We start from the raw sequence: 26,485 nt of genomic DNA on the forward strand, positions 1-26,485 counted from the left end.
CTTTATAAGCTTCTTTGTTCGGTTCAACACAAAAGATATTTTGAAGAATGTAAAAAAGCAATCAGTTCAGGGGCACGACTAAAATTGTTATTTTTCCTACTATGGTAGTCTATGGTGGCCGAGAACTGGTAACAAGCATTCTTCCTCCTAATTTGGAACAACTCGAGGGTGGGTAAATAATGACAGAATGTTTATTTTGGGGCGAACTGTCCCTTTGCTCTAGCAACGCCCGATTAATACATTACAGCATCACAACAAAGTTTTGCTCAACCTCGCTACGAATAAAAGCGTCTTCAAAATGAAAACATGTAAATAATAATGTTGTAGCCCAGTCTAATCCCTTTGCCACTTTAATGAACAAACATGATGAGCTCAGAACTCATTATTCCCATATTATTCTGCCCTCCGGCAAGAGTCCCTTTCCTCATTATAACTCTGATTAATCAAATCACTCATCTCACTCATATCTTCAATGCCACTAAATAAATTGAACTATATCTAATGTATCACTTGTCCTGCCATGCAGATTTGAAGAAACAGTCACAAATTTCACGAGGTTACACTTCACGTTGACGAATCAGCAGCCTCGAGCATGTACAAAAGTAGCCATTGCAACGGGCTGAACCCATGCCAAGTTATTTGGTTCGAGTGGGCTAAAGATAGAGCCACACAGAATGCTGGAAACTCTGTACTGCGTGATACCATGGTACACTAATGGTATGATGGAAATACTATGGTACTGTAATATGCTGTTTACTGATTAGCAAAATGTGTATTTTTTACAATAATTGCAGAAAGTAGCCACCTACACACACGGGACAGCATGCAGGGTGAACACACAAATGTGGGACAATACTGCAGGCTACGCCTTGTACAACAGCATCGCCGCCTGCCACGTTCCCGCTGGTCCTTAATGAACGGAAACTCAGGGCGGATCTGCCACCAGAACACTGTCCCACTTCTGAGCAGCCTGGCAATGATGAACACTCAGCCAAGCTGCCTACACACAGTCTGTCATACAGGGAAAAAATAAGATGGACGCAGAGGACAGGAAGAGAGCAAAATGAAAGAAAAATGTACCTTGAACACCTGTGTGAGACAAACTGTTTTGCTTCACATTCAGGTGTTGAGGCTTCAATTCTGTTGGAGCGTCTGAATGTCAGGTCGATGTCTTTGAAGCACCAGTCAATGTTTGTTTGTTGGCTTTTAGACACACAGCCTCTCTTTCACAACCCTGCGGGAGAGCGTTAGAGAGGAAAGAGATCAGTCAAGTCTAAAAGTGAATCAGACAGAGCGCAAGACAGACAGATACTGGACTCCTGTGATCCTTTAGAATGTCGTTCTCTCATCAGCGAGAATAAGAGGTTGTCGGAACGCTGGATTGACTCTGATCTCCTACCCACGCAAACTCAAACATCCAATAATGCTCTTCTGATCTCACTGGGCTGTCAATCACACACAGGCTCTAATATCAGTAGTACATTTGACTGCAGGTAGGGGTGTCCAAATACTGTAAACTGTTGAGTTTACAATAATCATGATTAATCGATAGTGTGTTCGTTTTACACATACGATAATATGAAAGATAATTCAGCATCTGTTTGAATGTTTACAAACACTCTCTTTATCTATGTTTCTCCGAACATCTACAAAGAAAAGAGAAAACACAAAATAAAATAAATTACAGATGAATTGACTTATGCATTTTATTTTTTACTTAAATAGATATCGCGATAACATTGTTATCAACATTTTTTGCCATGTTACTTGTTTTGTATTGTTTATGGTGTCTTATTACAGAATGCCACTTAAAAATGTAATGAAGAAACAATTAATCAATTTAATTGGACTCAAACATAAAGTTTTTTAAACGGGAACATTAAAATGGTTTAATTTATTCATATTTTAAAATATAGTTAAATAAAACAATACAGGCTTAGTGGTTAGAGCATGGCACTAGCAATGCAAAGGCAATTCAATTCCTGGGGATTGCACATGGTCAGAAACAAAATGTTTGATAAAATTCAATGTCGGATAAAAGCGTAATGAGTAATGCATAAAGGTAAAATACAAAGAACATGCACATTTTATTAAGTACTTCTTAGGGCTGTACAACGATTAGTCATGACTAATCGAAGGCAAAATATATATTTTTAATGTAAAATATGTTTAGCCAATGGTTAATCATCTTTTGAAATGCGATCGATTCAATCTTTCATATTTCCGCAACCTCTGAACAACTCGACAATCAAATCGAGAGCTTTTGAATCAGAACATCAGAATTGATACCCAGCCCTAACAATTTCTATGCCTACCCGACAAACCCATTGAAATCTTGGACCTCCTTTCCTACATCATATTCGTGACTGCTCCCCTTGTCATGCATTGATTGTGGGAAATGTTTTATTGGGCAAACTGTGCTGAAATAGTGGGATTATAACACCTAGTCATATTAAGAGAATCTGTGTATGTACTGTGTACAATAATTATATATACACACACAGTATATACCAATATATGCACACATATGAATAAGTAAAAAATATGTATGTTTATATAAATTCTGCATGTGAAATCCTGCAATTCAAAGGTGGAATGTCACAGTAAAAAGATTGATCTTCATTAAAACAGGAACTTTATCCATTGCGATCCAAAACTTCACATAATATAGCAAATGAAACAGAAAAGTTAATTTCGGACACTGCATCTGTAAACAAGCATACAGACGAAAACCTAAATTAATTTTCACCAATTTTATTATAATCCACCCAAATAAATTACCTTCAATATATGTAAACGTCTACACACCATTACTCTTATTGATCTAGTGTGGTCAGATCTGCAAATATAATATTGTTTGGAGTACAAGCAGCAGTACAAGTGTGGGAGAGAGACAAATTTAATTATACGACTTATATTATTCCATTCCATTCCATTTTCTACCGCTTATCCGAACTACCTCGGGTCACGGGGAGCCTGTGCCTATCTCAGGAGTCATCGGGCATCAAGGCAGGATAAACCCTGGGTGGAGTGCCAACCCATCGCAGACTTATATTATACAATATAATAATATTAATACATACAGATTATTATTATTATAGTGTCTAAGACAAAAATCACCATCTTTAACACTTACATTAAAGGTTATAGGGACGTAGGCATTTGCATAATAATTCTTTAGCTTTCTTTTTGCTACTGAGATAAATAATCACAAATCCTACAGCTAGTTGACATGTACAGTGACATCATCATACATGTTCTCCTAAGTCATTAAAATGTATGTTTTAAGACCGCTGTATGATAAAATAAGTGAAAAAGGAGTATAAACATAATAAATATATAATAAAGGTTTCTTTTGACCTGGGCAATTAAATAATAACCGTCTCTTCTGCGTACTATGAGAAATATAAAAATGATCCATAAATCACCTAGTAATGCTATTGGAAACATCCACAACCCCTAGCAACTGGAGACACTTTAGAAAACAACTCCGCAACTGCATGCCAATGCGCTAGAATCATTGCAAAAATATTCAATTGCTAGTTCAGAGTTTCCATTTTTGTTTCTGTGTGTTTATTATTTCAGAACCGTTGTTCACAATGCGTCTTTGTACAGGTGGTAAAAGCATTCTGCTGACAAACATCTCAGAGCTTCAGGAGCATATGAATCACGCAGAAACCTCTGACTCACCGCCAATTGATTAAGTTTGACATCTATTCTTTAGAGTTCAGACGATTTTACAATTACGACACCCTACAGAGATTCATCTGTCAACTGCAACCTGGTTCCTGCTACAGGTGCTGTCTCTGTTGCCATGGCAGCCTAAAAGACCCTTCAGCGAGGCGGTCAGAACAGGAATGTCCTTTTCCTTCCGACACTTTTGGAATGTGGTGGTTTGTCGAGGTTGCCAGGGCGATGCTTTCCAGTTGCTAATGTGCTTTTAAGCAAGTTGCTGCTATGGTGCTGATGCGTTTTGAGTTGATCCGGCCAAAGGTGATATTACTGGATGAGGCATCATTGGGGTCTGTAGCGCATATAGTTTGGGACGAGTAATACAGTGAGGTTTAATACACAGGAATAACAGGTTTGTCAGCCTTAGATAACACTGCCACAGTCCACCCACAGTCTATTCGCAGCCAGAAAAACTGTGATGTGAATCACTTAAAAGGTTTGTCGAAATCTATTACCCAACCATAGTAACAGTTTAGTAACAGTTTGCTGGCTTTAACAACTATAAGCACCAATAATCATTTACCTACACAATGTTTTTAAAATTAAATATATGTTTGCCAACAGGAAATGAATGTATGATCTCCCACCTGTGCTGGAATGGAGTCTTGGCTTTAATGATGCCTGCCTGTGTCTGTGGCAGGATTTGGGAGCCGAAGGCCTGAATTCTGCACATGTAATGGAGGGATCAAAGGTTTGTGGAGAGAATTTAGTCCCTGGCAGGGGTTCTAGTACATTCCTCCAGCCTGATATGAGGGGAGCATTCTTCCTGTGTGAAATCATCAGGCCGGCTGTGTGCTGAACACAATGGGCTCTAGAAAGCAAAGTGTTACAGAAAATATTTTGTTACATGTCATTTTAAAGATGGGCTATTGCAGAACGATAAAGAAAATGTTGAAAGCGAATGTACTTTCTTTTTTTACTGATATTGCTAACATAGTAAATAACTAAAAGGAAGTCTGTTACAGTAAGAAGGCATATCTACAGGACATTTTGGTCTGGTATTGTGTTAATAACATTCACAAATTCTGATGGCCTGGCTTGTATCTTACTGTGTGGTCATTGTAGTGAGATTCAGCCACCAGCAGATGGCAGAAAAACACAGGCGATCTTCAGCTCCCCCTGAATTCAAAGTAACACTAAAATAACAGAGAACATGATGTCATTCTTCCATTTCACCACATCCCAAATGTGCTTTCCTAGAATCTGGTGGAGGTAATTTAAGTATAACAAACTTAATGATCAAGAAACCAATATAAATGAATCTGTGACACTGGACAACAAAAACAGTCTTATGGGTAAATTGAGATTTTTACATCATCTGAAAGCTGAATAATTAAGTTTTTTATTGATATATGTTTTGTTACGATAGGACAATACATGCCGGAGAGGCAATGGTTTTGAACCTCTGGAATCTGAGGTTGCAAAAAAATCTAAATATTGAGAAAATTGCCTTTAAAGTTGTTTATCGGAGGCACTGTAGCAGGCCATTCACTCTCAAAAATAAAGTTTACATATATTTAGAGCAGGAAATTTACAAAATATCTATATGGAAAATAATCTTAACCTTATATTACAATGATTTTTGGCATAAAATATAAATCGATAATTTAGACCCACACAATGTATTTTTTGGCTTTAACCAAAAACGTTCTCGTGCTACTTAAGTCTGGTTTTGTGATCCGGGGTCACATTCTGAACTTTGTGAAACGGTGCGTGTTCGTTCTAGAAGTGGGGTGAGGGGGAAACTGTGATTCAGAATGGACAGGGTTAGCAAGAACACTTAGCATGTATTCACAACACCATACACCACAAACACATAAACCGAGGAGGAGGAGACAGAGCAAGCGAGCTTGCCATCCACTGACCCCGACCCAAATGCTTCTGCTCAACTTTTGTCTGTGCATTACACCCCATGTATGTTCTCCCCAGTAGAAAAACCTTGTCCCAAACAATTATTCCATGACTGTAATGACACAGAGTGTGCTTTGTGGCAAAACAGGGTCAAAATGGCTTCAGCAGCTTGCCTGACAACTGACTTCTGGACATCCAGAAAAAACATGCTCATACATGTCTGTCACTTGTCACTTTATTGAAAACTTTAAGAAGACATCTCGCCTTCTTGACTGTTTTGAGTTTGCTGAGAGACATACTGCAGAAAACCTGGCAGAGGAGCTACTAAGAGTGGCAAAAGAGTGGCAAGTAGACGATAAAGTGGTGAGCTGTGTTACTGATAATGCAGCAAACATAACAAAAGCCATACAATTTTTGCCGTGGACCCATCAACCATGTCTTGCGCGCACAATAAACTTGATGATTAAAGATGCACTGAAGGTGGTGAAACCAACTGTGCACACGTTGAAGGCTATTGTAGTTTTCCACAAAAGCACTGTTGCCACAGAGAAGCTGAAATCGACACAACGGCAGCTGTGGATGCCAGAGCTAAGGCCCAAACAGGAGTGTGCTATACGGTGGAACTTGACATTTTATATGTTAGAACGCATCCTTGAGTCAAAAGATGCCATTATCTCCTCCCTGGCGGTCATCAACGTGACTTTATGTTTTTAACTTTATGTTTCGATGGAGAATATTTATTAATACCAGAAGAGGGCAGTGTCCCCTCTGAGACAAGATTTCTTTCCTCTGTGTCTGCTGTCAAAAGAATAAGAATAAAGTAGAAACATGAATTACAAATGAACAAATAACCTATTTACATGCATAACGTAGCTGTGATCTGATAAAAAAAATGGTCTTCTATGATGCCCAATCCTCATTCTAAACTCTAATACAATTTTAAGTATCTCTCTCTTTTGATCATTATTTCTCTAATCTTTAAACACTTGCTTCAATTCATTTTTGAGTCATTTAATACTACATAACTCTGTTATAGATTGCTTGTAGTCATAGTCCATATAATAAAATCATATTAACTAGAAGAAAATATATGTCTCATGTCCTTTTCTAAATGTCAGTGTGGTGGTTGAGAGAACACCATTGTGGGAATAGCTTCACGACTCACTGCACTGCTAATCGTGTAAAAAGTGCCATGTGTCATCTGTCAAAAGTGGAGTCTTTTGAAGGCTTTGTGATGTATGTGTATTTGTGGTTATGTGCAGTACATGTAAAGGTGTAAATCATGAGATTATCAGTTTCCTAGGCCAAATATTAAATGTGACCTCATGAGTAACTAATCCTGACAGTTTTAGAAAAACCTTTTTATTTGACGTCCCATACACAGGAGTCCCAGGAGATTTGTGAGTGTATTGTTGAGAGGTTGCTCAGGACACTGAACACAGTAATTAATTTACATTTTAGTTCATTTATTCATTACATATTAATTTACCGTTTCATTTGAGTATTAGATGGTTTTCCTTAAATTAAATAGAAGAAATCAAAATTTAGATTATGGTTGAGCAAACAGTGAAAGTACTGCATTGGTATATTTTTTTTAAAAGAATTTGATTATAAATGTTTGATTTCATCTTAATGCTCATTTTATTAAACACTTTGGCTTTAGCACAGCACTGTTCGAAACATTAATGATACCTTTAAAAAAAAGAGTTTAATGAGAAAGATAAAAGATTACAAAAATAGGTGAGGAAAAACTGTCCAGAGATCAGTGTCAGAAACAGATTATTGATTTTGACAGGATTAGACACACCGAATTTATTCAGCTACTGTAAATCCATCTTCAGAGTTTACAGAAAATGTGCCAAAAAATAATTTGCATAATTATAACGAATTGCATAATTGATGAAGTTCAGAGTCAACTCAAGGTTGCTTTTAGACAACAACAAAATAGGCTTATTATTTCACACAACAATTTAAAAACAAAACAATCCAAAACATAAAAAAGTGCTATTTTAATAGTGTACCTACAGTACCCCTCCCCTTTAACCATCTGTCATATGAAAAAACTTTTTTTCCAACTAAAAAAATATCAAGTCTTGGCCTACATTTAGTATCACTGAATATCTTCTTTTACTGGGAAATATTTCACTCTGGTTTGTGCTGTTGGTGCATTGCAGGGGGAAATTATGAAAGTTAAATGCCAGTCATCTTTACCTCCTAGATTTGCCTAAGTCAGATTTCATAGAAAGGAATTCTAGCCATTGGCTTACATCTGAAAACTCTGCTTGACGGTTTATGTCCCCGTAGCCTCTTTCACCGCATCAACACACTGAACATTTTATTAATAAAAATTGCAGCTCGCCTGTGGCACATCAGGGGCCGTTCATGAAAAATGTAAAGGCGCTTATGACATGACGCATGACACAAATTCCATGAATGTGCTAGCGGTCACTGGTTAACATTTGAAAAAGAGTTAACATTCAATAATCAGTAATGTCTGATTGATAAAAAAAATCAAGAATTGGTTGCCAGGGTGTTGCTATGTGGCTGCAAACTGTCTGTATGATATATGGGTAAACATATATACAGATTTTTCTTATTCTTTTCTAAAAATCAGTATGGATCAGCACATTTTCTATGAATATATTTCAGAAATCATGACAGACATTTGTATATTTTTAGAGTGATTCCAAGCATCCATATGTTGTGGGGCAACTGCATATCAACAAAAGAGAACTGTTTGGAGGTAAAAATCTGTCTGCACAGGGTCTATGAATAAAACGTTATCTTTCTCAATGATTCTGAATTTGTTTGTTGTTGGGAGTGCAGCTCATAAAAGTTAGACTTCCCTAGGATGAAAGTGACAAGCGATTCATACTATCTTGCATACTAATTAAAGTCCAACTAGAAGGAGAACTGCATGCGGTGTTTAGGGATTAGAAACTGCAAATGAAAACCACACGAAGCCTTTGTACTGGAATTCAGGCTTTTTTTTGTTTGCACCAGGGACAAGAGCTTTCAGAGTTATTGCTAGTGTGCACCGCACCCAAAATTTGAGAAAAGACCACTGATTTTCATTATGGCTCTGTTCGTTTTATAAATTTCAAATATGTTAAATATATCTCATTTTAATGTTGCCAAAGCAATGATTCCGAAGTATTTTCGAACATTGGCACATTTTATTTGGCCTTGAAAGTTGATCTGATTTATGAAAAAGTTTTAAGATAACTTCCAGTTTGGACAAACGTAATTCGTGATCCAACGTCTTCACCATTTTTCTGTTATTATCTTTAGTGTTTGGTTTCTTCAGACTACGGGGTCTTTGTTTGGATTATCTTGAGTGTATTAAAAATCTACAAGATTGATTTAAGATTGTCATGAAGATTTCCGTACTGACCCATACATCTCATTTGGAAACTGCCTTGCTTTATCCTCTACTACTACAAAATAGATTTGATTGCTAACACTCCCATTCAGTGCCCTGTTTTTTTTATTGGCCTTGTGTCATTGCTTGCCGTATTCTGCTTTTATACAACATAACTCAACATTTTGACCTTTCAGTGATCATCTTATGAGGTGAATATGAGATCAGTGATATATGAATGACAAGCTGACAAACAGTTCACTGCTACACTTGAAGAGAATTAATTAACATTTCAATGTCCAATGGCATTTGAAGGTTAAAGCTTTAGTACTACCAAGACATCTCTTTGGTCAAATTCTTGTGCCATGTTACAGAAGGATTTACGCATGTTAGATGTATTATTTGTACCAGCAGCAATCAGAGAACTGTTTAAAGTTACAGTTCATTTAAAAATATTTGTTTTGTCATCATTTATACAACCTTATGTCAATCAACCTGTGTATGATTCTTTCTTCTGTGAAAAACAAAAGAAGACATTTTGAGAAATGTCTTCTTTTAGTGTCCATACAATGTATTGTAATGGGGTCCAATGTTGTTTGGTTACCAACATTCTTCAAAATATCTTCTTTTGTTAGCAGAAAACTGTAATGACATGATGACTGGGTAAATCATTTTTTTTATTTTGGTGAACTTTAGACCGTTTAGGTGACCACATGACAATATGATTTTCTCGCCCTCTGATTCTATCGTGTTAAGGAATTTGAGACTAATCTTTTCCAACATTTCTAACATGTCTAACAGATATCAATAATTCTGCCTCTACCTGAAGAGCCTGTACATATTTCTCTTTATCAATTATTCATTTATCACTTAGAGAACTTTAAAACAGTTTTTGTACAGTTTGGATGTCAAATGCTCCACATTTATTATTAATTGATTTACAATACATTATTTAGAGATACCTATCCAAATACTGAATTACTCCTCAGACACAAGGGAATGCATATAATTCAAATGGCAATAGATGCTTAGATTAAGTCCCTGTGATTTTAAAGCTTTACGATTCCCTGTGTTTTCAGTGATCAACCTGACTTTTGGTCAAATTTTGAATGGCTTTGAAAACGTAAACCCTCCCTTTTTATTCTGCGGTGGGGTAAGGAAAGACAAAACGTGTGTGACATTAACTTAAACAAATGTTCAAACGCACTAACTGAAGAAAACATCCAAATAAGAGGGGGTGTGGTGGGGGTTTGGTCCAGGGGGCGGAGTCTCAGTGGTTGCATATTCTCCTCTCCTTGGATCTGTGGGGAGAAAGGGGCAGCGGCCTACCTTAGCAGTTTATCAATCATCACCCAAAGTTCTAGAGGAATTGCGTATTGGGTTTATCATATGGGTGAAATATCCCTTCAACAATACGAAATATACATGCTGCATGCGATGTTGCGTGGATTTATTTGTATTCTGGCTCCTTTGAGAGGAGCAGTGTCTGGCAACGCACATATTCAATTTAGGTCAAATCACTGACCTACTTTATAGGCTACTCAATGATGATAATTATACTGTACATGGCAGTCTTAAAAAGACCAGCGTTTCCTGATACCGAAAAGGCTTTGTGTGTGTGTTTGTGTGCTGTCTGACGTTCTTGATCTGGTTTTAAAACATCCTCATTAAATGCATAGCGACGGATAAAATGTGTCTCTGCAGTTCGAGAGACCTTCACTGGTCCAGGGAAAGGAGTTCATTTTTTAATGTGATGATACTTCTGATTGCACTTTAGAATGCATAAAAGAACAATAGCTAAATTATTTAACTTTTTTCTTTATATTTATCAATAGAAAACAATATTTGTACACCAAGTAGCTAGTGTATATACTTAAAAATAAAAACAACTTCCACAGTGTATATACAACTATTCAAAACTAATCGGATCCAGAATAAAAGTTTGTATTTACATACACATGCATTTATTTACGAAAATATAAATATTCATAAACATTTTATATAATTTAAATTACTGGTAAATATGTATGATTACATGTGTGTTTGTTTGTGTTTATTAATACAAAATTGATATGCACAGTACACAGACATACAGTATATAATGTAAACACACATTTTTATTCTGGACGCTAGTTCTATTAATCGTGATTAATCGTTTGACAGCCCTAACAAAAGTAAAAAAATGAGCAGCCAATTTACAATTAAAAAGAGACTCTGCATTTAAGTTGCAAATGTTTATTCCAACACTGATACGGCACAGTTTTTTCATCTACCGTTTTACCTATGTCAAACAGACACATGTAACATTGTAAACAAACGTCTATTCTCAGTACATTAAACATCGCTTAACACTTTCGCTCCAGTATCAGGTCACGTACAGTGACATCGCTGTGACAGGTTTGACCGGATTCGTTCATATTCGAATCTCACATCCCCGTGTCCATGACAGTTACACAAAGTGCTACGAAAATGTTCCTCGGGAAACACACATTGCTACCGGCATGCTTAATGCATCTCTAACATCATCAGCACACATTAACATGGTATCCAAACAATCTCTGACGTGTTACATACGTTATTTTCGTGTGACTCAAAACAACCGCATCTATAAAGATTGTCAACACGTAGTTAATATTCTATATAAATAATCACACTGCTACATCATCAGATCATTTACAAAAAAAGAGAAGAAAAATCATGTGAAATATTCAACTAACATGCATTGGCACACAGTTTGTGGTTCAGATTATAAGAATAGCTACAGAACTCTATAGAAATGTTTCAAAACGGATTGTTTTCCCTTTAAAATACCCTTTGGCACATTCATTTACAGTTTTTAAAAAGGTATACACAGTAAAGTTACAGGAAATATACAATTCAGTGTATTTGCTTAATGAGTTTTTTTCATTTTAGGTTCACAGATCTATTTGTGAACCATAATCCATAATTCTGGACTAAGTATAAAAAAGATGTAATGTGATTTTTTTGTCTTAAAAACATTGGGTACAACCACACAAACTAATGCAAAAAATTAAATTTGGCTGGATAACTTATGTGTCAACAATAACCAATCCATCCACGAAAATAATTGATGTGCAAACCTCAGAATCATTTGTAGGATTTACTGTGGAAATGATTATGTACATTTGAGAAGAGTTTTGAGAGCTGATCATGGCGATTTTTAAAGAAATGTCCTATCCAGGAGTGATATAAGAAAGTGATAACCAATACAAGCATTTCATGCTTTTCATGTCACAGTGCAAGACATCTCATCGGTCTAAACATAAACGCATGTTCTGATTGGCTGTCACTGTATTATACAGTAGTTATTGATAGAAAGGTGTTGTGTCACACCCTGGTAGGACATACAGTCATGTTCATAGAAGGAAAGAAACAATTGTATTGCGATTAGTTAACATGAAGTGCATGTCATGTTGAAACCGAATTGCGAAATCTCCTTTGCAAAAGAGAATAATCGAAGCACTTATGGTCATTAGAAAGCTCACATGAAACTTCATACGAGTGCAGATGTTTTACTATTCTTTTAAGATCCAGCTTTTCTTACTTTTCATTCTCAAAATACGGCAGCACCATGTTTGAAAGGTATTTATAATACAAAAATAAGAGTATCAGCTAGCATAGTTGTTTAACAAGTGTAGGACGCATTAATGCTTAATGAAAAATCATAGATATTGATATATTGACACGGTTCCAGCTTCACAGTGTATCAGAGGGTAAAACAAGTTTGGTATACCGCCACGCCACAATTCGGTAGTCACATTATCACATAAGTTAACATAATAATGTCAACCTGGGTTTTGTGCTTAGAATTCAGTGAATCATCTCATGCAAAACATGTGATGCCATCAGAGATACAAAGTAAAACGGACAAAGGTCAATCAGTTGGCATTTACATGTGTTTCTTGCAACAACAAAAAAAGGCAAGATGGAGCAGTGGAGTATAACTTGACACGCTTTTAAAAGTTAGACTATTTTTAACCCAACACAGAATCTTAAAAAAACTTGTAGTGGAACTATCACAAATGGCCATAAGGGAAAAATTATTATTTGATTTTTTTATGTGCAAACTGTCCAACAGCTAAAGCACAGCATGCTGTAAGCACACCATTTAAAGCATCGCTGCTAATAATATCAAATCTACAAAAGATCTATATAAACAGGTTCACTAGCTGGTTATTGAACGCCTACTTGACCATTGTGACCCCCCCAATAGAAAAAACATACACTGCCAAAAATTTGGTAATTAATACATTTTTGTTCTTAAATCTTGTTAAATCAATACCCATTTACTTGAGAAAAAGATATGTTTAGTCTTCTTTTCTTAAAAACATTGTATACATACATACATGTATATTGTATATATACAGTGTATATTTATTTTTATTATTTTTTTCGTTTTGGGGGGATAATAAGATTTTTTGGATTAAGTTGTGTCATTCTCACCCCAAAATAAAATAAAAAAATAAATAAAACGAGCAAAAACATCTGAGATTAGGGTGAAAAAATTTACTTGAATTAAATTTATTGAATTAAGCCAAAACTTGAATTTAATTTAAAAACTTTCTTATTATCCCAATGACAGATATTTGTGCTTGTTTATTTGTTTGTCCTTTTCGTTTGACCTACCTATTATGTCATTTTGTTTGTCAAGTAAATGTATGTTGATTTATAATTTTTTTTATTTGAACTGCAGACAAGACAAAAAAACGAAGAAATGAATTCTTTGCAGAGCAACAAATGTGTCTATGAAAACACCCAACATCTACTTTTATTTCATTCGTCCATTGATTTAGTTGTAATGACTACTCTTTCACTGCAGGGGTGCTTGACGTTCCCTTGTAGAAAATGTTTCTGGTGTTATCTGGACTGTTTCCTCTTTCGGGGATCAGGATCCTTGTTTTTCTGCGTAAGCTTGCGTCGCGGCTCGCCGGTCCTGACTCTGTCATTTCCATGGGAGTGACCCGAATGGTAGAAATCGTTTGGTTGGGGTGTTGGTCCCCACCCGCTGTGGAGACAGTGGGGACGGTTGGCACGGCAACGACTTTGGGAACACCATTTCTCTTTCGGTCCGTAGAGCCGTTTCCATCCCGTACGGATTCCGAACTCTCCGAGTCGCGATTCAAATCATTAACCTCAATCGACTGTCTAAAGCTGCTTTGGGACTTCCACGTCCAAGAGCCACTGCCATCTGTGGAGTGAGCATGCACCAACGGCCGACCGTTTTCTGGATGGGCCTCCACCCTAATGATGGTCCCTGAGCTGGCCTGACCTGCAGATTCCTCCGTCAGGCTCTTGTAGCGCTGCAACGGTGCCGTGGAGCTGGTGTGACTGCTGCTTTCAGAACTGGGAGAGCTTCCCTGCATCAGGCCCTGCTGCTTTGACATCGCAATGACCTGCATTATGCGCGGTTGTCCGTTAGAGTTAGTCCTGACCACCGGTATCTCGGCCTTCTCCGCGCTCCTCTCTATGCTCTTCAGCCATTTGTCCCGAATGCTGCTGCCGCCCTCTTGCATCTCCTCTGGGATGTGCACCAACTGCGAAGAACCAGGACGGGACTGCACATGCATCCGAGTGCCGCCAGCGATTCCACTGGGGTTGCTGGATAACGTCGTACTTCCAGTGGCCAGTTTTACATATGGCGTTCCGGGTCCCTGGTGTTCACCGTTAAAACCCACAGCCGGCTCAGAGTTGCAGCGGGCATCCATGCTGTTGGGAGGAGACTGACCTACCCCGCATTCCACTGCATGTTTACGATGTTCGTTCTTGCTCTTCCATTGGGACAGCAACTGCTTGGATCGACTCGAATCCACCGAGCTTATGTGGATGGTGGCATTGCGGAAGGCGGAATCATCCATGGCGGGTGTGTGCACTCTGGGCAGGGTGTTGCTGAAGGTCACCATGTTCTCCTTGAGCGGGGGATTGCGGGGGCTGATGACCTCCACGTCTCCGCCGGGTCTCTTGAGACTGACAGATCCGGCTTGGTGGTGCCGTGTGTTGCGGTGGAGGATGCCCTCGGAGCGGGAAGACGAGAGACCATCACTGCAGCTTTTGGTGGGGAGGTGGTGACCCTGCTGGCAGAGGTCGGTCATAGTTCGGTGAGAATCTCGAACATAACTTGTACGTTTCTCGTTGGGTTGGAAATTCCCTACAGCAAACAGCCCCTGGATAGACAAAACAGCATTAACAAATGTTATGGACATTTTGTTGTTTTTTTCTAACACACAAATAGTAAGAGTTTGTCTAGCATGTTGGTCTTTAGAAAAGTTTTTTTTTTACTTCATGGAAATGGTATGAAACTTTTTTACTTATATGGCACCGGCCATGTAAGAAAACCATACAGATGTGACACAAAAATATAAAAGATTCTTAAACAATTGCCATACTTTGTGGTCTTTGGTAAAAAATGACCTGGAAATTAAAAGAAATCTTATTTTTTCAAAATAATTCTAAAATCAATAGAAAAATGTATCATAATTACTGCATAAATATTACATAAAACCAAAACATCCCCCAAAAATCTTAAACCTTAATAGAAAAATATTAAAGACTAAAAATATATTATGCTGAATTCATGAGTTAAATTTGTGAATGTGAATAGGAAATATATCATAATAATATTACAGTCAACATAATAATAGACCATAGTTACTGGCCAAGTATCACATTAAATCCCTTAGAAATCAGAAATATTTATGAAAAAAATGTTATGGATCAAAAATATATTCCTCGGATTTAACTTTAGCTTTAAAATAAATGTGAATATGAAAATATTATTAAAATATACTTATAATTATAAAAGTTAGATTTGAGGTGTTTGGTAACTTTTAACCATGTGCGAAACCTAAATTTGGAAGACCAGACATTAAACCAAACAAGACACGTTCTTGGAACAACATTCCTATTAACAAATCATTTTTTAAATGATAAACTCACCAGGTAAATAGCGATGCAGCCACCAAGCAGGAAGCCCAGGTAAACATCAGCAGCGTGGTTCTTATGCTGAATGAGTCGGGTAAGACCACAGATGATGGCACAAATAATGAAGAAGAACACCAGCAGAGGTTTAAGCAGTTTGGATGAATCCGTCAGCGTGCTGTTGAAGTACATCTGCGCAAAAAGAGATTCTGATGATAGGCATGGCACTAGAACTAGAACGTTTTAACATCACAAAACATCTAAAAAGTTCATATTTGTGGAACAAAGTTATTATTGTTATCATTTTAACACTCTAAAATAATAAATAATAAAAGGATTCTACATTTTTCCTTTAAAAATTACCAATAGAAAACATGTTAACAATGCACCACTGAACTGTATGTAAAGCATGTTTTTTTGTGATGGTGTTGATATCAGTGTTGTGATGTGTATTATTGGCATAGTTTATGCAAAACGTGACTGACGCAGATTTTGTTATTTACTATTTAGATTTGTTACTCACCGAGATGTACACTGCAGCAAAAGACGCAAGTGTGGCGTGCTGTGACGGGAAGGACTTTCTGGAACAAAGAAAAGCATTCCTGATCAGTCCTGGCATCACAACAGCATTGAATAAAGTATGAAATTCCTTTTCAGCTCATGTGTAATTATTTTACAAAGATACTAGAATAACTAAATGTGCTAATGTCATGAAAGTTTATGTAGGGCAGCAAAAGAACAGCAAGTAAAATTCGAAGTTATAGACCAAAACATAGAAACAGAACAAAGAGAAAGCGAGAAACATGGAATTTGTAAATGACACAAAGTTTTGATGAAATTGTAAGTTAAAGGGGTCATATGGTGCAAATACATGTTTTTCTGTGTCTTTGGTGTGTTATTAGTTGCCGATGAATGTATTAGACATGTAAAATTGCACAAATTAAAGTGTGGGACAAAAGACGCATATATCTAAAAGCGAAAGTGCTAACCCAGACCAGCCTGAAACGCCTCGTGTACCCACACCCCCACAAATCTCATCCTGACAGCAATCAAATTCATTTAAATAAAAATAATGCTATAATATCAATATAAGAACGAAAAAACAATTAATTTGTTCAATCTTTTTTTCGTGCGTATCATCTAGAGCGATTACTACCGTCACCGCGATGGAAACAAGAGAAAGAGACACTGTTTATCCCCACAGCTACAGAACATAGGGAGATTTTTCAGCTGGGTTCAATCTGTCAGTTGAATATAATGATGTAGATCCTCTCCGTCTGTTAAGAGAATAAATAAAACTCCACGGCTGATTCAGCAACCCCATAATATGCAGAAAAAAACCCCAAAAATATCTCTACAAACAAAGCTGTGTCAAATACAAGACTTTGTGGAAAGATCCAATAAAACCTGATTCATGAGATGTATAATGGTCTACAATGCATCCAACTTATTCATATATCGTAGTAGTTCCTGAGTCATCACAACAAGCCATGCAAAAGACAAATTCAGCGATGAATTATGGGTAAACTAAGTTTGTGTGTGCCTTTACACAATAGAGGAAAAATGCTCACTAGGTTTTAAAGGTAAAGTTAACCCAAAACTGTGAACCTTTAAAGGGGTCAAATGACAAGACTAAAACTAATATTATGGTTTGTTTTAGATGTAATGTAATGTGTATACACAATTTAAGGTTCATGAACACTGTATTTTCCTCATACCGTGCATGTTTGTATCTCTTCTTTGCTCTCTGAAACGCACTGATTTTTTACAAAGCTCATTGCTCTGAAAAGCAAGGTGTGCTATGATTGGCCAGTTAACCAGTGTGTAGTGATAGGTCGAATACTGCAAGAGTGTGAGGGAAATATAACGCCTCTATCAATATTTGGAACAGGTTCCGGAGCAATTGTACGGACTGGTGATAAAATATCATCAGTACCTCCTTATATCAATTCGAGCCTGAATCTGATACGGAAAATAGTTGATCAAGCTGATACAGCAATTTTGCCAGCGTGACTTAAGAAGGGTGTAAAGGATTGGTAAGGTTTTATTTAAAAAATGTAATGGTTAAAAACTATAGCTAACTGTTTAACCTTTTATATACGACGTTATAAAGACGATAAACAAACAACCATATACATCATACAGAGCGCCTTTGCTCATCTAGATCAACCAGTGTTACGCCTCGTCTCGTTGCGACTCAACAAAGACAATAAACACAAAATTAATACTAAATAAAAAGACATTATAAACACGACCTTTGTTGCCTGTAGTTGGAATATTATTACTGATTATTATTACATTACTATGTTATTGTTTTTTCATGTTGCACGCATGTCTGCATTTGCAGATCACAAACACACGACAAACTCAACTCGCGTTAGTCCGTTACAAAGTCTTTTTCAATGAAGATATACTTATGCACGAATCGGAAGCGCCAGCGAAGTTTTAATGGTTGGAAAAGGCCCCACTTTTTAACCAAAGCTTTCGCGGATAGTCGGTCTTAATCTCTCGACCAGGTTTGTCAAGCAATCGTCTGTGAAATGCACTAAACAAACTTGAACATTTGCATTGTACTTTTCTGGAACAGTGTTGTAAATAAAATTTTACCATTCGTTTTGTAGCTGTCTTTTGGCAGGGCAAACTAAGTGGCTTTCTTTTAGCAATGACATAACCACGACATGGCTGCAGCGGTGAAGTTGCAATGGAATTTACAAGTACGCCCACCTTACTTTTGTTTAGATTTTGGTGGTCTCAGTCAAGGCATGTTACGAAATGAAGTATTTGGTGTGGTTACACGAGGCGTTTCAGGCAGTTCTGGGTGAGCATTTGCTTTTAGATAGAATCCATCTTTTTGTTCCGAATTTTTGCAATTTTACGTGTCTAATACATGCATGGGCAACTTATAACACACCAAAGACGTATTCGGGCCATTTGACCCCTTTAATTTATATTTAACTTGACTGTTGAATTATTTTGCTATGACTGCTGATCCAAAGATGACGGTTTTCAAGAAATCCAGATTTAAAATGTGAGCCGCACCTGCCGGCGTTTATGACAGCGCCATCTGATCCTGAGCAGATGTCCTCCAGGATGAAGAAACTTTCATCACAGGAAGTGTTGAGGTGGGTGTAGTTTGGTCTGCAGACAGTCAGGAAGTAGGGGGTGGGGTAACCGGTCGACAGCTGGATGATGTCAGTAATCAAAGCTGTGACACATAGTCCAAACACATGGATACCTGAGAGCATAAGAATATTATATTTGATCAAACTTAAATTTTCTAATTTAACTAAGGCCTAATCCTGGTTTAAACTAATCATATTCCCGGGAAACCGCCCCAATGTGTAAATACTATTTTGAGTGTTGTTTATAAAATGTTACTTAAATATTTTATTGTATCGTGCACGTTACATGGAACAGCTCACTGGAATCTTCAAAGATTGTTTTTATATAGTGATAGTTCACCAAAAAATAAAAGTGATGTCATAATTTTCTCACCCTCTTGTCATTTCAGACCTGTATGACTTTGTTTCTTCCACAAAAGACGATATTTTGAAAAACGCTGTTAACTGGACCTCATTCACTTGCATTGGTTTTGTGTCCGTACAATAGAAGTGAATGGGGTCCAGTGCTGTTCGTTTACCAACTTTCTTTAAAATATCTTATTATTTTGTTCTGCGGAAGTAGACATCATTTGACATCATTTTTATTTTTTACCGAACTATTACTTTTAAGGTAATAATATACCCCCAAAATGATGATATTGGTTTAAAACAACAAGGTTAAGGGAATCATGACAGAATCTTATTTCTTCGACAGTCAACCGGAAGAAGCGTAAAGATTCCACGCTGACCTAATCACAGGTGCTGGAAACGAAAGAAAGAAAAAGAAACCAGAAATGTAACTTACCCACAAACCTGACACCTCGCCGGACGAAAGAGTTAAAGTTGCAGCCGGCGGCGTTGATATCGGCTTCGGCCCCGCCTCCACACTGCGTTCGGGACAGACAGCAGAACAGAATCCCCTCTCCGATCATGATCTGAAAGTCAGAAGTGGAGATCAGATGTTCCACACGGTTATCTCTCTTCTCACATTGCACTCAACTGTCTCCTATTAACTTTGAGAAGTCCTCTCTAACAGTGACACCAAATCCACAGCAGGATAAAGTCCATCAACACATCTACAGATGGGTTTAAATAGTAAAGCCATCATATTTTTTCTAACACACATGTTTTTGCAGCATAAACCAGTTTTACACAATGCAAATAATGTTTATCGAAATGCTCAAAAAATTAAAAAAGGCATGGATCAAAGAACAGCTCTTGCGATAAACATCACCATCAAATCTTTTAAAGTCCCAGTGAAATTAAAAATAACAATTCTTATTTTTTCAAGAAATATTGCAGCGTTTATATTCAAAAACGTATCAATGTGGGTCTTTTTTTTTTAAATCCATGTAACCTCATTATCTTTAGTTAAAATCTGAAAATGCACTTCCGCCCTGAAATGACTATCCATCTCAAATGACATAAATTAGACGGCTTTGCCGGAGCATCCGTTAACTCCGCCCCTTCACCTGACAGTCTGCTGCCAGTTTCCTTTCAGAGTCAATGCGACAGCTGTTCATCAAATCAACTCACATTGAAAAACGCAAGCCACGCCCACTAATTTCCCCATTGAAATTCATTATCACTCGGAAATGTGTCAGAATACGGAAGTTAAACCTTCAGGTTCAGGGGAATTTAAAACAAATCATCCAAAAAATTGCCAAGATGAAACAATTTCAGTGTCCATTCAGACTCAACAGCCGGCAATCTTCAGCTCTACATTGTGTTGGTCACCAGGTGAGGATTTAAAAATCCCAGTGGGATGATGGGATAGATGTCAGCTGTGCTTCACGCTCACGCCTGGTAGGGGAGGTGCTAAGGATACAATATAAACACTGGCATCGTTACGTGCCTCACCGTGACCTGAATTGGATCCCAGAAAGCACGCAGATCGCACCATCCCATCCCATCTGACCAACTCAAGACCCTCAGACACAGATATTGTCCTGACACCTGGTAAAGCCACAGGAGTTACTCGATGGCTGTAGTCACTTCCTGCCCTGATGCTAAATCTGCCCTGTGTAGGTAAACAGACTGTAGAGCAAAAAGGTGCTGAAGGAAAAACAATGAGTGAATTTTGACCTGTTGTCATCATCTCACAGCCAAAATGACTTTTAGTCGCCTGCTTTGCCTTGCACTTTTTATGCAGCTGAACTTGTTGGGATAAGATGTAAGTGCGGTCAGAGCTCTTTACGTCTGCAATTCATACTAAATTATTGAATTACCTGAAATAGAGTGGCTGTCTCTGTTTATTTTATTATGTTCAAGCAGCGCCTTCATCTTCTCTTACCCATAGGAAAGAAGAATTAGATTTCTGTAATATCTTGACAGTTTCTCTGATACGGCATTGAGAATATATAAATAAATAGAGAGGAAATGGAGACTTTCCTTTAAGTCTCCTGCTTCTCTAAATTTTTGTACTGAATATATATATTTTTTTTTTTAAATGGAGAGTCTTGCTGAATAGAAATTCTGACATATTCACCCTCATGTTGTTCAAACCTGTATATGACGCTTTCTGTGAAACACAAAAGAAGATATTATGAGAAATGTCTCTGTGGTTTTGTGTCCATAAAATGGAAGTCATTGGTGTCCAGTGTTCTTCCAAATATCTTTTGTGTTCTGCATAAGAGAGAAAGTCCTACAGGTTTGGAATGAGGTGATCTTCAAGGATTTTTAAAAGGAACATCTGTGACATATCATGAATACTTAATGATATTATGACAACATTTGCATATTGAGCAAAAATTGCCCATTTTATGAGAAAAAAAATCACTTATGCCCGGTGTGGTTTGATAATTCTTAATGTAAATATGAGCATATGAGTATACAATATGTTTATTTCCTCACTTGGCTACTAACTATAAGTAAACATCAAAAAATAAATGCAGAGGAAGAAACAAGAAAACCACAAACAATTCATTACTGCACATAAGCATTCAGAACCATTTAGCCATCTTTTCGTTTCTAACATGACGCAGTAATGTGCCCCAAGAACTCAACGTGAATTCAAGTGTGAAATAATCACGGGTTTCCGCACGACTGACCCTCCAGCTCCACAACCCCCCAACTGCCGTAAATCTCTGGTAAAGCCTGCACTCATCTGCTCCGGGACGTACAGTTAACCCGAGGACACCTTACCAGGTACGAGAAGCAAGAAATAATAAATTTGATGTGTCATAAAGCTTCTCAGAGGGCTGGCAGACGTTCTGCTAGTGTTGTGATGTACTCGAGCTGTCATATAGTCGAGGAGAGAAAAATGGCACTTGGCAGCTCGCTGTTCGTGAAGCGGGGCGAGGAACTCGCTGGGGCTGTGAGCATTCGTGTGCAAATTTTCTTCTCCACAGAGGTTTAGACACAGATCAAGATCGCTCACCCTGAGGAAGTGAAGGGGACGCCAGCTGGTGTGTGAACCTATATTTAAATGGGTCATATGACACGGCTAAAACAAATATTATCGTTTGTCTTATTTGTAATGCACGGTTTATACACGATTTAAGGTTAAAAAATGCTGTGATTGAGAATTGGAGCATAAATCATTTATTTGGACATCCTAGGTTTCCTAAGGAAACACAGCCAACATAATAAAGAGACCAATAACTCACTAAAATCACTCTCTCAAATTTTCAAATAAGAAGCACGTCTTGCAGTACGTGTGTATTTGTGTGTAGAGGTGAATGGTTGAACTGACCGCAATTGCAGGTGCAGCAAAGGCCAAGCTGAGAAGCATGAGGAACGGAATGACCTCGTGTGTTGGTTCGATGTAAGGAAGACTCAAACTGCGGTCATGACAGCTGAAACCCCAGCGGACCGGTTTGAAAACGTCCGTCCACTCCAGGAAATACAGGCTGACCATAGATGAGACAAGGAGAGGAAGCTGTCGGATAAGAAAACATTGCACATAACTCTTCAGAAACGATCACGCTTTTCCCCACAAAGAATTACATTGTCCACATGACATCCCTGGAGAGGCTTACGAGAGCAATAATTGCACATCAATATGGTCATTACAGCAAAATAAATCTGGACAGGCCAGCAATGCACCAAATAAATTGACATGAAATATTGATGAGAGGTTAAAGTATTACATTATGCGAGAACACTGCAGAGTAAGGTGGACATCAAGCAAACACGGTTACGAAAATGGTTCTATATAATAAACCCCGGCTTGTGTGGTAATATCCTTAAAGCCTTGGAGAAAGCAATACAGACAACCAGAATGATTTCCAAGAATCGTCTGGTAAGCAGTTAAAACATCTGCTGTTATAAATACAGCAAACAGGCTTTTAAGACTAACCACTGTTTTAATGATGTGCTTTTCGCAGAGACTCTTTGTAAATCGCCTGCAGTTTCCCTCAAGAGTCATCACACGGGAAGCAAATATGGGTCAGTTGTATCAGCTCAGGCACGGCACAACTCTGCAGAATCAGCAAAGAAGTGCAGCCGCCTGCTGTAACCATCTGCATATCAAACGCCTGTGAACTGACCCCCTCACTTTACTGTAATAAACTTCAACCCGGTGTCATAATTACCGGCTTGCCGGGCTTAATATTGCAAATGCATCAAAGGGGATTGGACCGTCACGAGGGTTTAAATACATACAGACTGTTATATGTGGCGTATAATGAGGGTCATTTCATGGTGCTGTGTGATTAAAAGCAGGAAACCTAACAAACACTGGCAAGAGTTGGCTGTGATCCAAACGCTTAAATCAACAGTTAACAAGAACAACAAAGAACACAAACATGGGGTGAAAACACATTATTCTTGGGTGAGACTTTCAACAGGAAAGATAAATGGAACCCATTTACTTTAATAAAACACATTGTTCGAAATATTTTGCACAATTCATTAAAGGGGTCATATGGTGCGAACGCGTGTTTACGTGTCTTTGGTGTGTTTTAAGTTGTTCATGCATGTATAAGACATGTTAAAATGTGGGGAAAAATGTGGGAACACAAAATGCACTCTATCTAAAAGCGAATGCTCATCAAGACCTGCCTGAAACGCCTCGTGTAACCACACCCCCACAAATCTACGTTCGTGGTATAGGTTGACTTAGACCGCTCAAATGTATACTCAAGTCGGTACATGTCAGTACAATTGCTTTGGAACCTGATGTTCCAAATATGGTAAGATGCGTTACATTTCTGTCACACGCTTAAAGTTTTGGACCAATCACTACGCACTGGTTAACTGGCCAATCATAGCACACCTCGCTTTGTAAAAAGTCTGCACGTTTCAGAGAGGCGGGGCAAAGAGGAGATACAAATATGCACGGTATGTGGAAAATACAGCGTTTTTTAACCTTAAGTCGTGTTTACACATTGCTTTAGATCTAAAACAAACCGTGATATTTGTTTAAGCCGCGTCATATAACCCCTTTAATGCTTGTTATTTAAATAAGGTAAATACAATAAAATGTACTTTACAATGGCCAGATCATTTCATGAGGGAAATAGTCCTCCAAAATAAACTAGAAACTTGCATTGTGGTCTGCCTTTATTTTGCTTTATCCACTTTTTCACAACTCAACAAAATCAAGTCTTTTTTCTTGCTGAATATCCAGTTAGAAGAGACTGTTCAATTAACGGTTCAATTAATCACCTCCAGAATAAAAGTTTGTGTTAACATAATACAGTACATGTCTATATATATAAATATTTATTCATTTTCATATTTTTCTTAAATATAAACATGTAAGTGTATGTGTTTATAAATACAAAATTAATATGCACGGTGCACAGACATTATGTAAACACAAACTTTTTTTCTGGATCCGCTGAACAGCCCGAGAACAGAAGAAATGGGTTGCAAATGCCACTTCAAGTTTTCTTTAAAAAGATCCACAATTAAATGAAGAGGTGATGCTGAATTCTGAATAATTGATGGATATAAATGGCAGAGATAGCTTGGTAGCTATTTTAAGATGTGGGCCTGGCACCTTCACAGCAGGTACAGATGGTGTCCTGTTGGTAAAGAACCCATTACGTTGAGAGCACCCAAACGGCGCTTCATCTCATTGCTGAGATGTTCTTAGGTGAGAGACTTCACATGCAACATATAACATTATCTTAACTTCTCCAAAAATCCAGAAAATCTAATTTTCATTCAGTTTGTGTTATTTGACCAGCGATATTACCAACCTGAATAAAACAAGGCAAATGGAGGAATTAATAATAACTGAATGAAAGCGTTCGGCACAATCCTGCATAATGTATGTGAGTGCACGCTTAGATCTTTCTCTCGTGCACCAGACCACATGTGTCTGTATGCCGTGTAGAAGCTGTGCTGCCTCAATTCTTCATGTCAAACTGACCTACATATTCCACTACCCACCAAACATGGAGCTTAAAGCATCTGATGGAGAGACCATGCAAGAAAGAGAAATCACAGCATGGTCTTTTATGATGAACATATGAGATGCTATTCACTGCAGAGAATGATGTTGACTTAAAAAATTGAGAGAGAGAGAGAGAGAGAGAGAGAGAGAGAGAGAGAGAGAGAGAGAGAGAGAGTGCTCAGATCCGTTTAATGAAATAAAAGTCTTTAATTTTAACTTTACGAACTGATTTCAAATGATCCAGACGGGGTTTTGCTCGGCAAACTTATTGTATGCAATAAATATTGAATTCTTATTTTAATTATTATAAGCAACAATGAGATGTAGGACTATCGCCTAAGATTAAAACATGAATTCTCTTACAAAATATCTCGTGTGTATATTTATGTATCTCTTAAATAAATGGAGCACAAAACAAACTTGATACTTTGTAACACCACTGAGAACTCCATAAAGTCCCATTAGCCCTCAAAGCAATGAATGAGCAATTTCTTTTCAACTACTGTTCCACAGCACAACGATGCATTCAATGAAAATCATTTGTAATTAATGCAACAATGCAATATTTGAATGTTACATTCATCGATCCTTTCATGCAGTCACTGGAGAATTATAATGCAATTGCATTTTGATCTCACAGGCAAACGCGCGTCCTCTTACCTCCACGAAATAAAAGCAAGGCAGCAATGTCACGCTTTCTTTAACCATCCTCTCTTTAAGCCTTTCTCGCGCAGACATGACCGACTATCGTTTACCGAAACCCCAATAACCTGTTGTGTTAAACGTCCACCTTGATCCGGCCAAACGAGACGTCTAGATCAGCTGCTCCACACTCCACAACAAACGCATGGTGGGGAGAGATGAATGACCCATATGCGATTTAAACCTCTCGCGATATGCAAGTGGACATCTGTTTGTGTTGCAACTGAAAGTGATTGCAATGAAATAAACAGACAGAGACGAAAAGAATGCCGGCAAGATGACATCAGATGGGCTTTTTGAGGCAGACGGGCTTGTGTGCTGACGCGCATGCGCACACGTCGCACATTCCTGTAGTTATTGTGTTATCAACAATATTAGAAATATAGGACAGTAACAGTGTTGTAAGACAGTACAGTCTGTTGTTTCTTAATGCATAATGAATTACATATGTAAATA

The 26,485-nt window shown here is 37.7% G+C and overlaps 1 protein-coding gene across 1 annotated transcript; it reads right to left on the reverse strand.

The window, feature by feature from the left end:
* Positions 1-11,184: 11,184 nt before the first annotated feature.
* LOC130413248 (phospholipid phosphatase-related protein type 4) lies at positions 11,185-26,322 on the reverse strand. Its single transcript, XM_056738320.1, has 7 exons — positions 25,988-26,322; positions 22,676-22,861; positions 19,787-19,916; positions 18,920-19,115; positions 16,404-16,461; positions 15,899-16,072; positions 11,185-15,126 (listed from the first exon to the last, which is right to left on the reverse strand). Exons 1-7 carry the CDS (start codon positions 26,063-26,065, stop codon positions 13,768-13,770), a joined length of 2,181 nt encoding a protein of 726 aa, XP_056594298.1. The 5' UTR covers positions 26,066-26,322; the 3' UTR covers positions 11,185-13,767.
* Positions 26,323-26,485: the final 163 nt, after the last annotated feature.

Source organism: Triplophysa dalaica, chromosome 23 (assembly GCF_015846415.1).
Source record: "Triplophysa dalaica isolate WHDGS20190420 chromosome 23, ASM1584641v1, whole genome shotgun sequence".
NCBI classification, from domain to species: domain Eukaryota; kingdom Metazoa; phylum Chordata; class Actinopteri; order Cypriniformes; family Nemacheilidae; genus Triplophysa; species Triplophysa dalaica.

Coding starts and splice junctions, on each gene's coding strand:
- LOC130413248 (XM_056738320.1), bottom strand. CDS start 26,065: ATGTCTGCGCGAGAAAGGCTTAAAGAGAGGATGGTTAAAGAAAGCGTG. Junction 16,073..16,403: donor TTGCTGCAGTGTACATCTCG/GTGAGTAACAAA, acceptor CTTTTTGCGCAG/ATGTACTTCAACAGCACGCT. Junction 15,127..15,898: donor GCTGCATCGCTATTTACCTG/GTGAGTTTATCA, acceptor TTGTCTATCCAG/GGGCTGTTTGCTGTAGGGAA.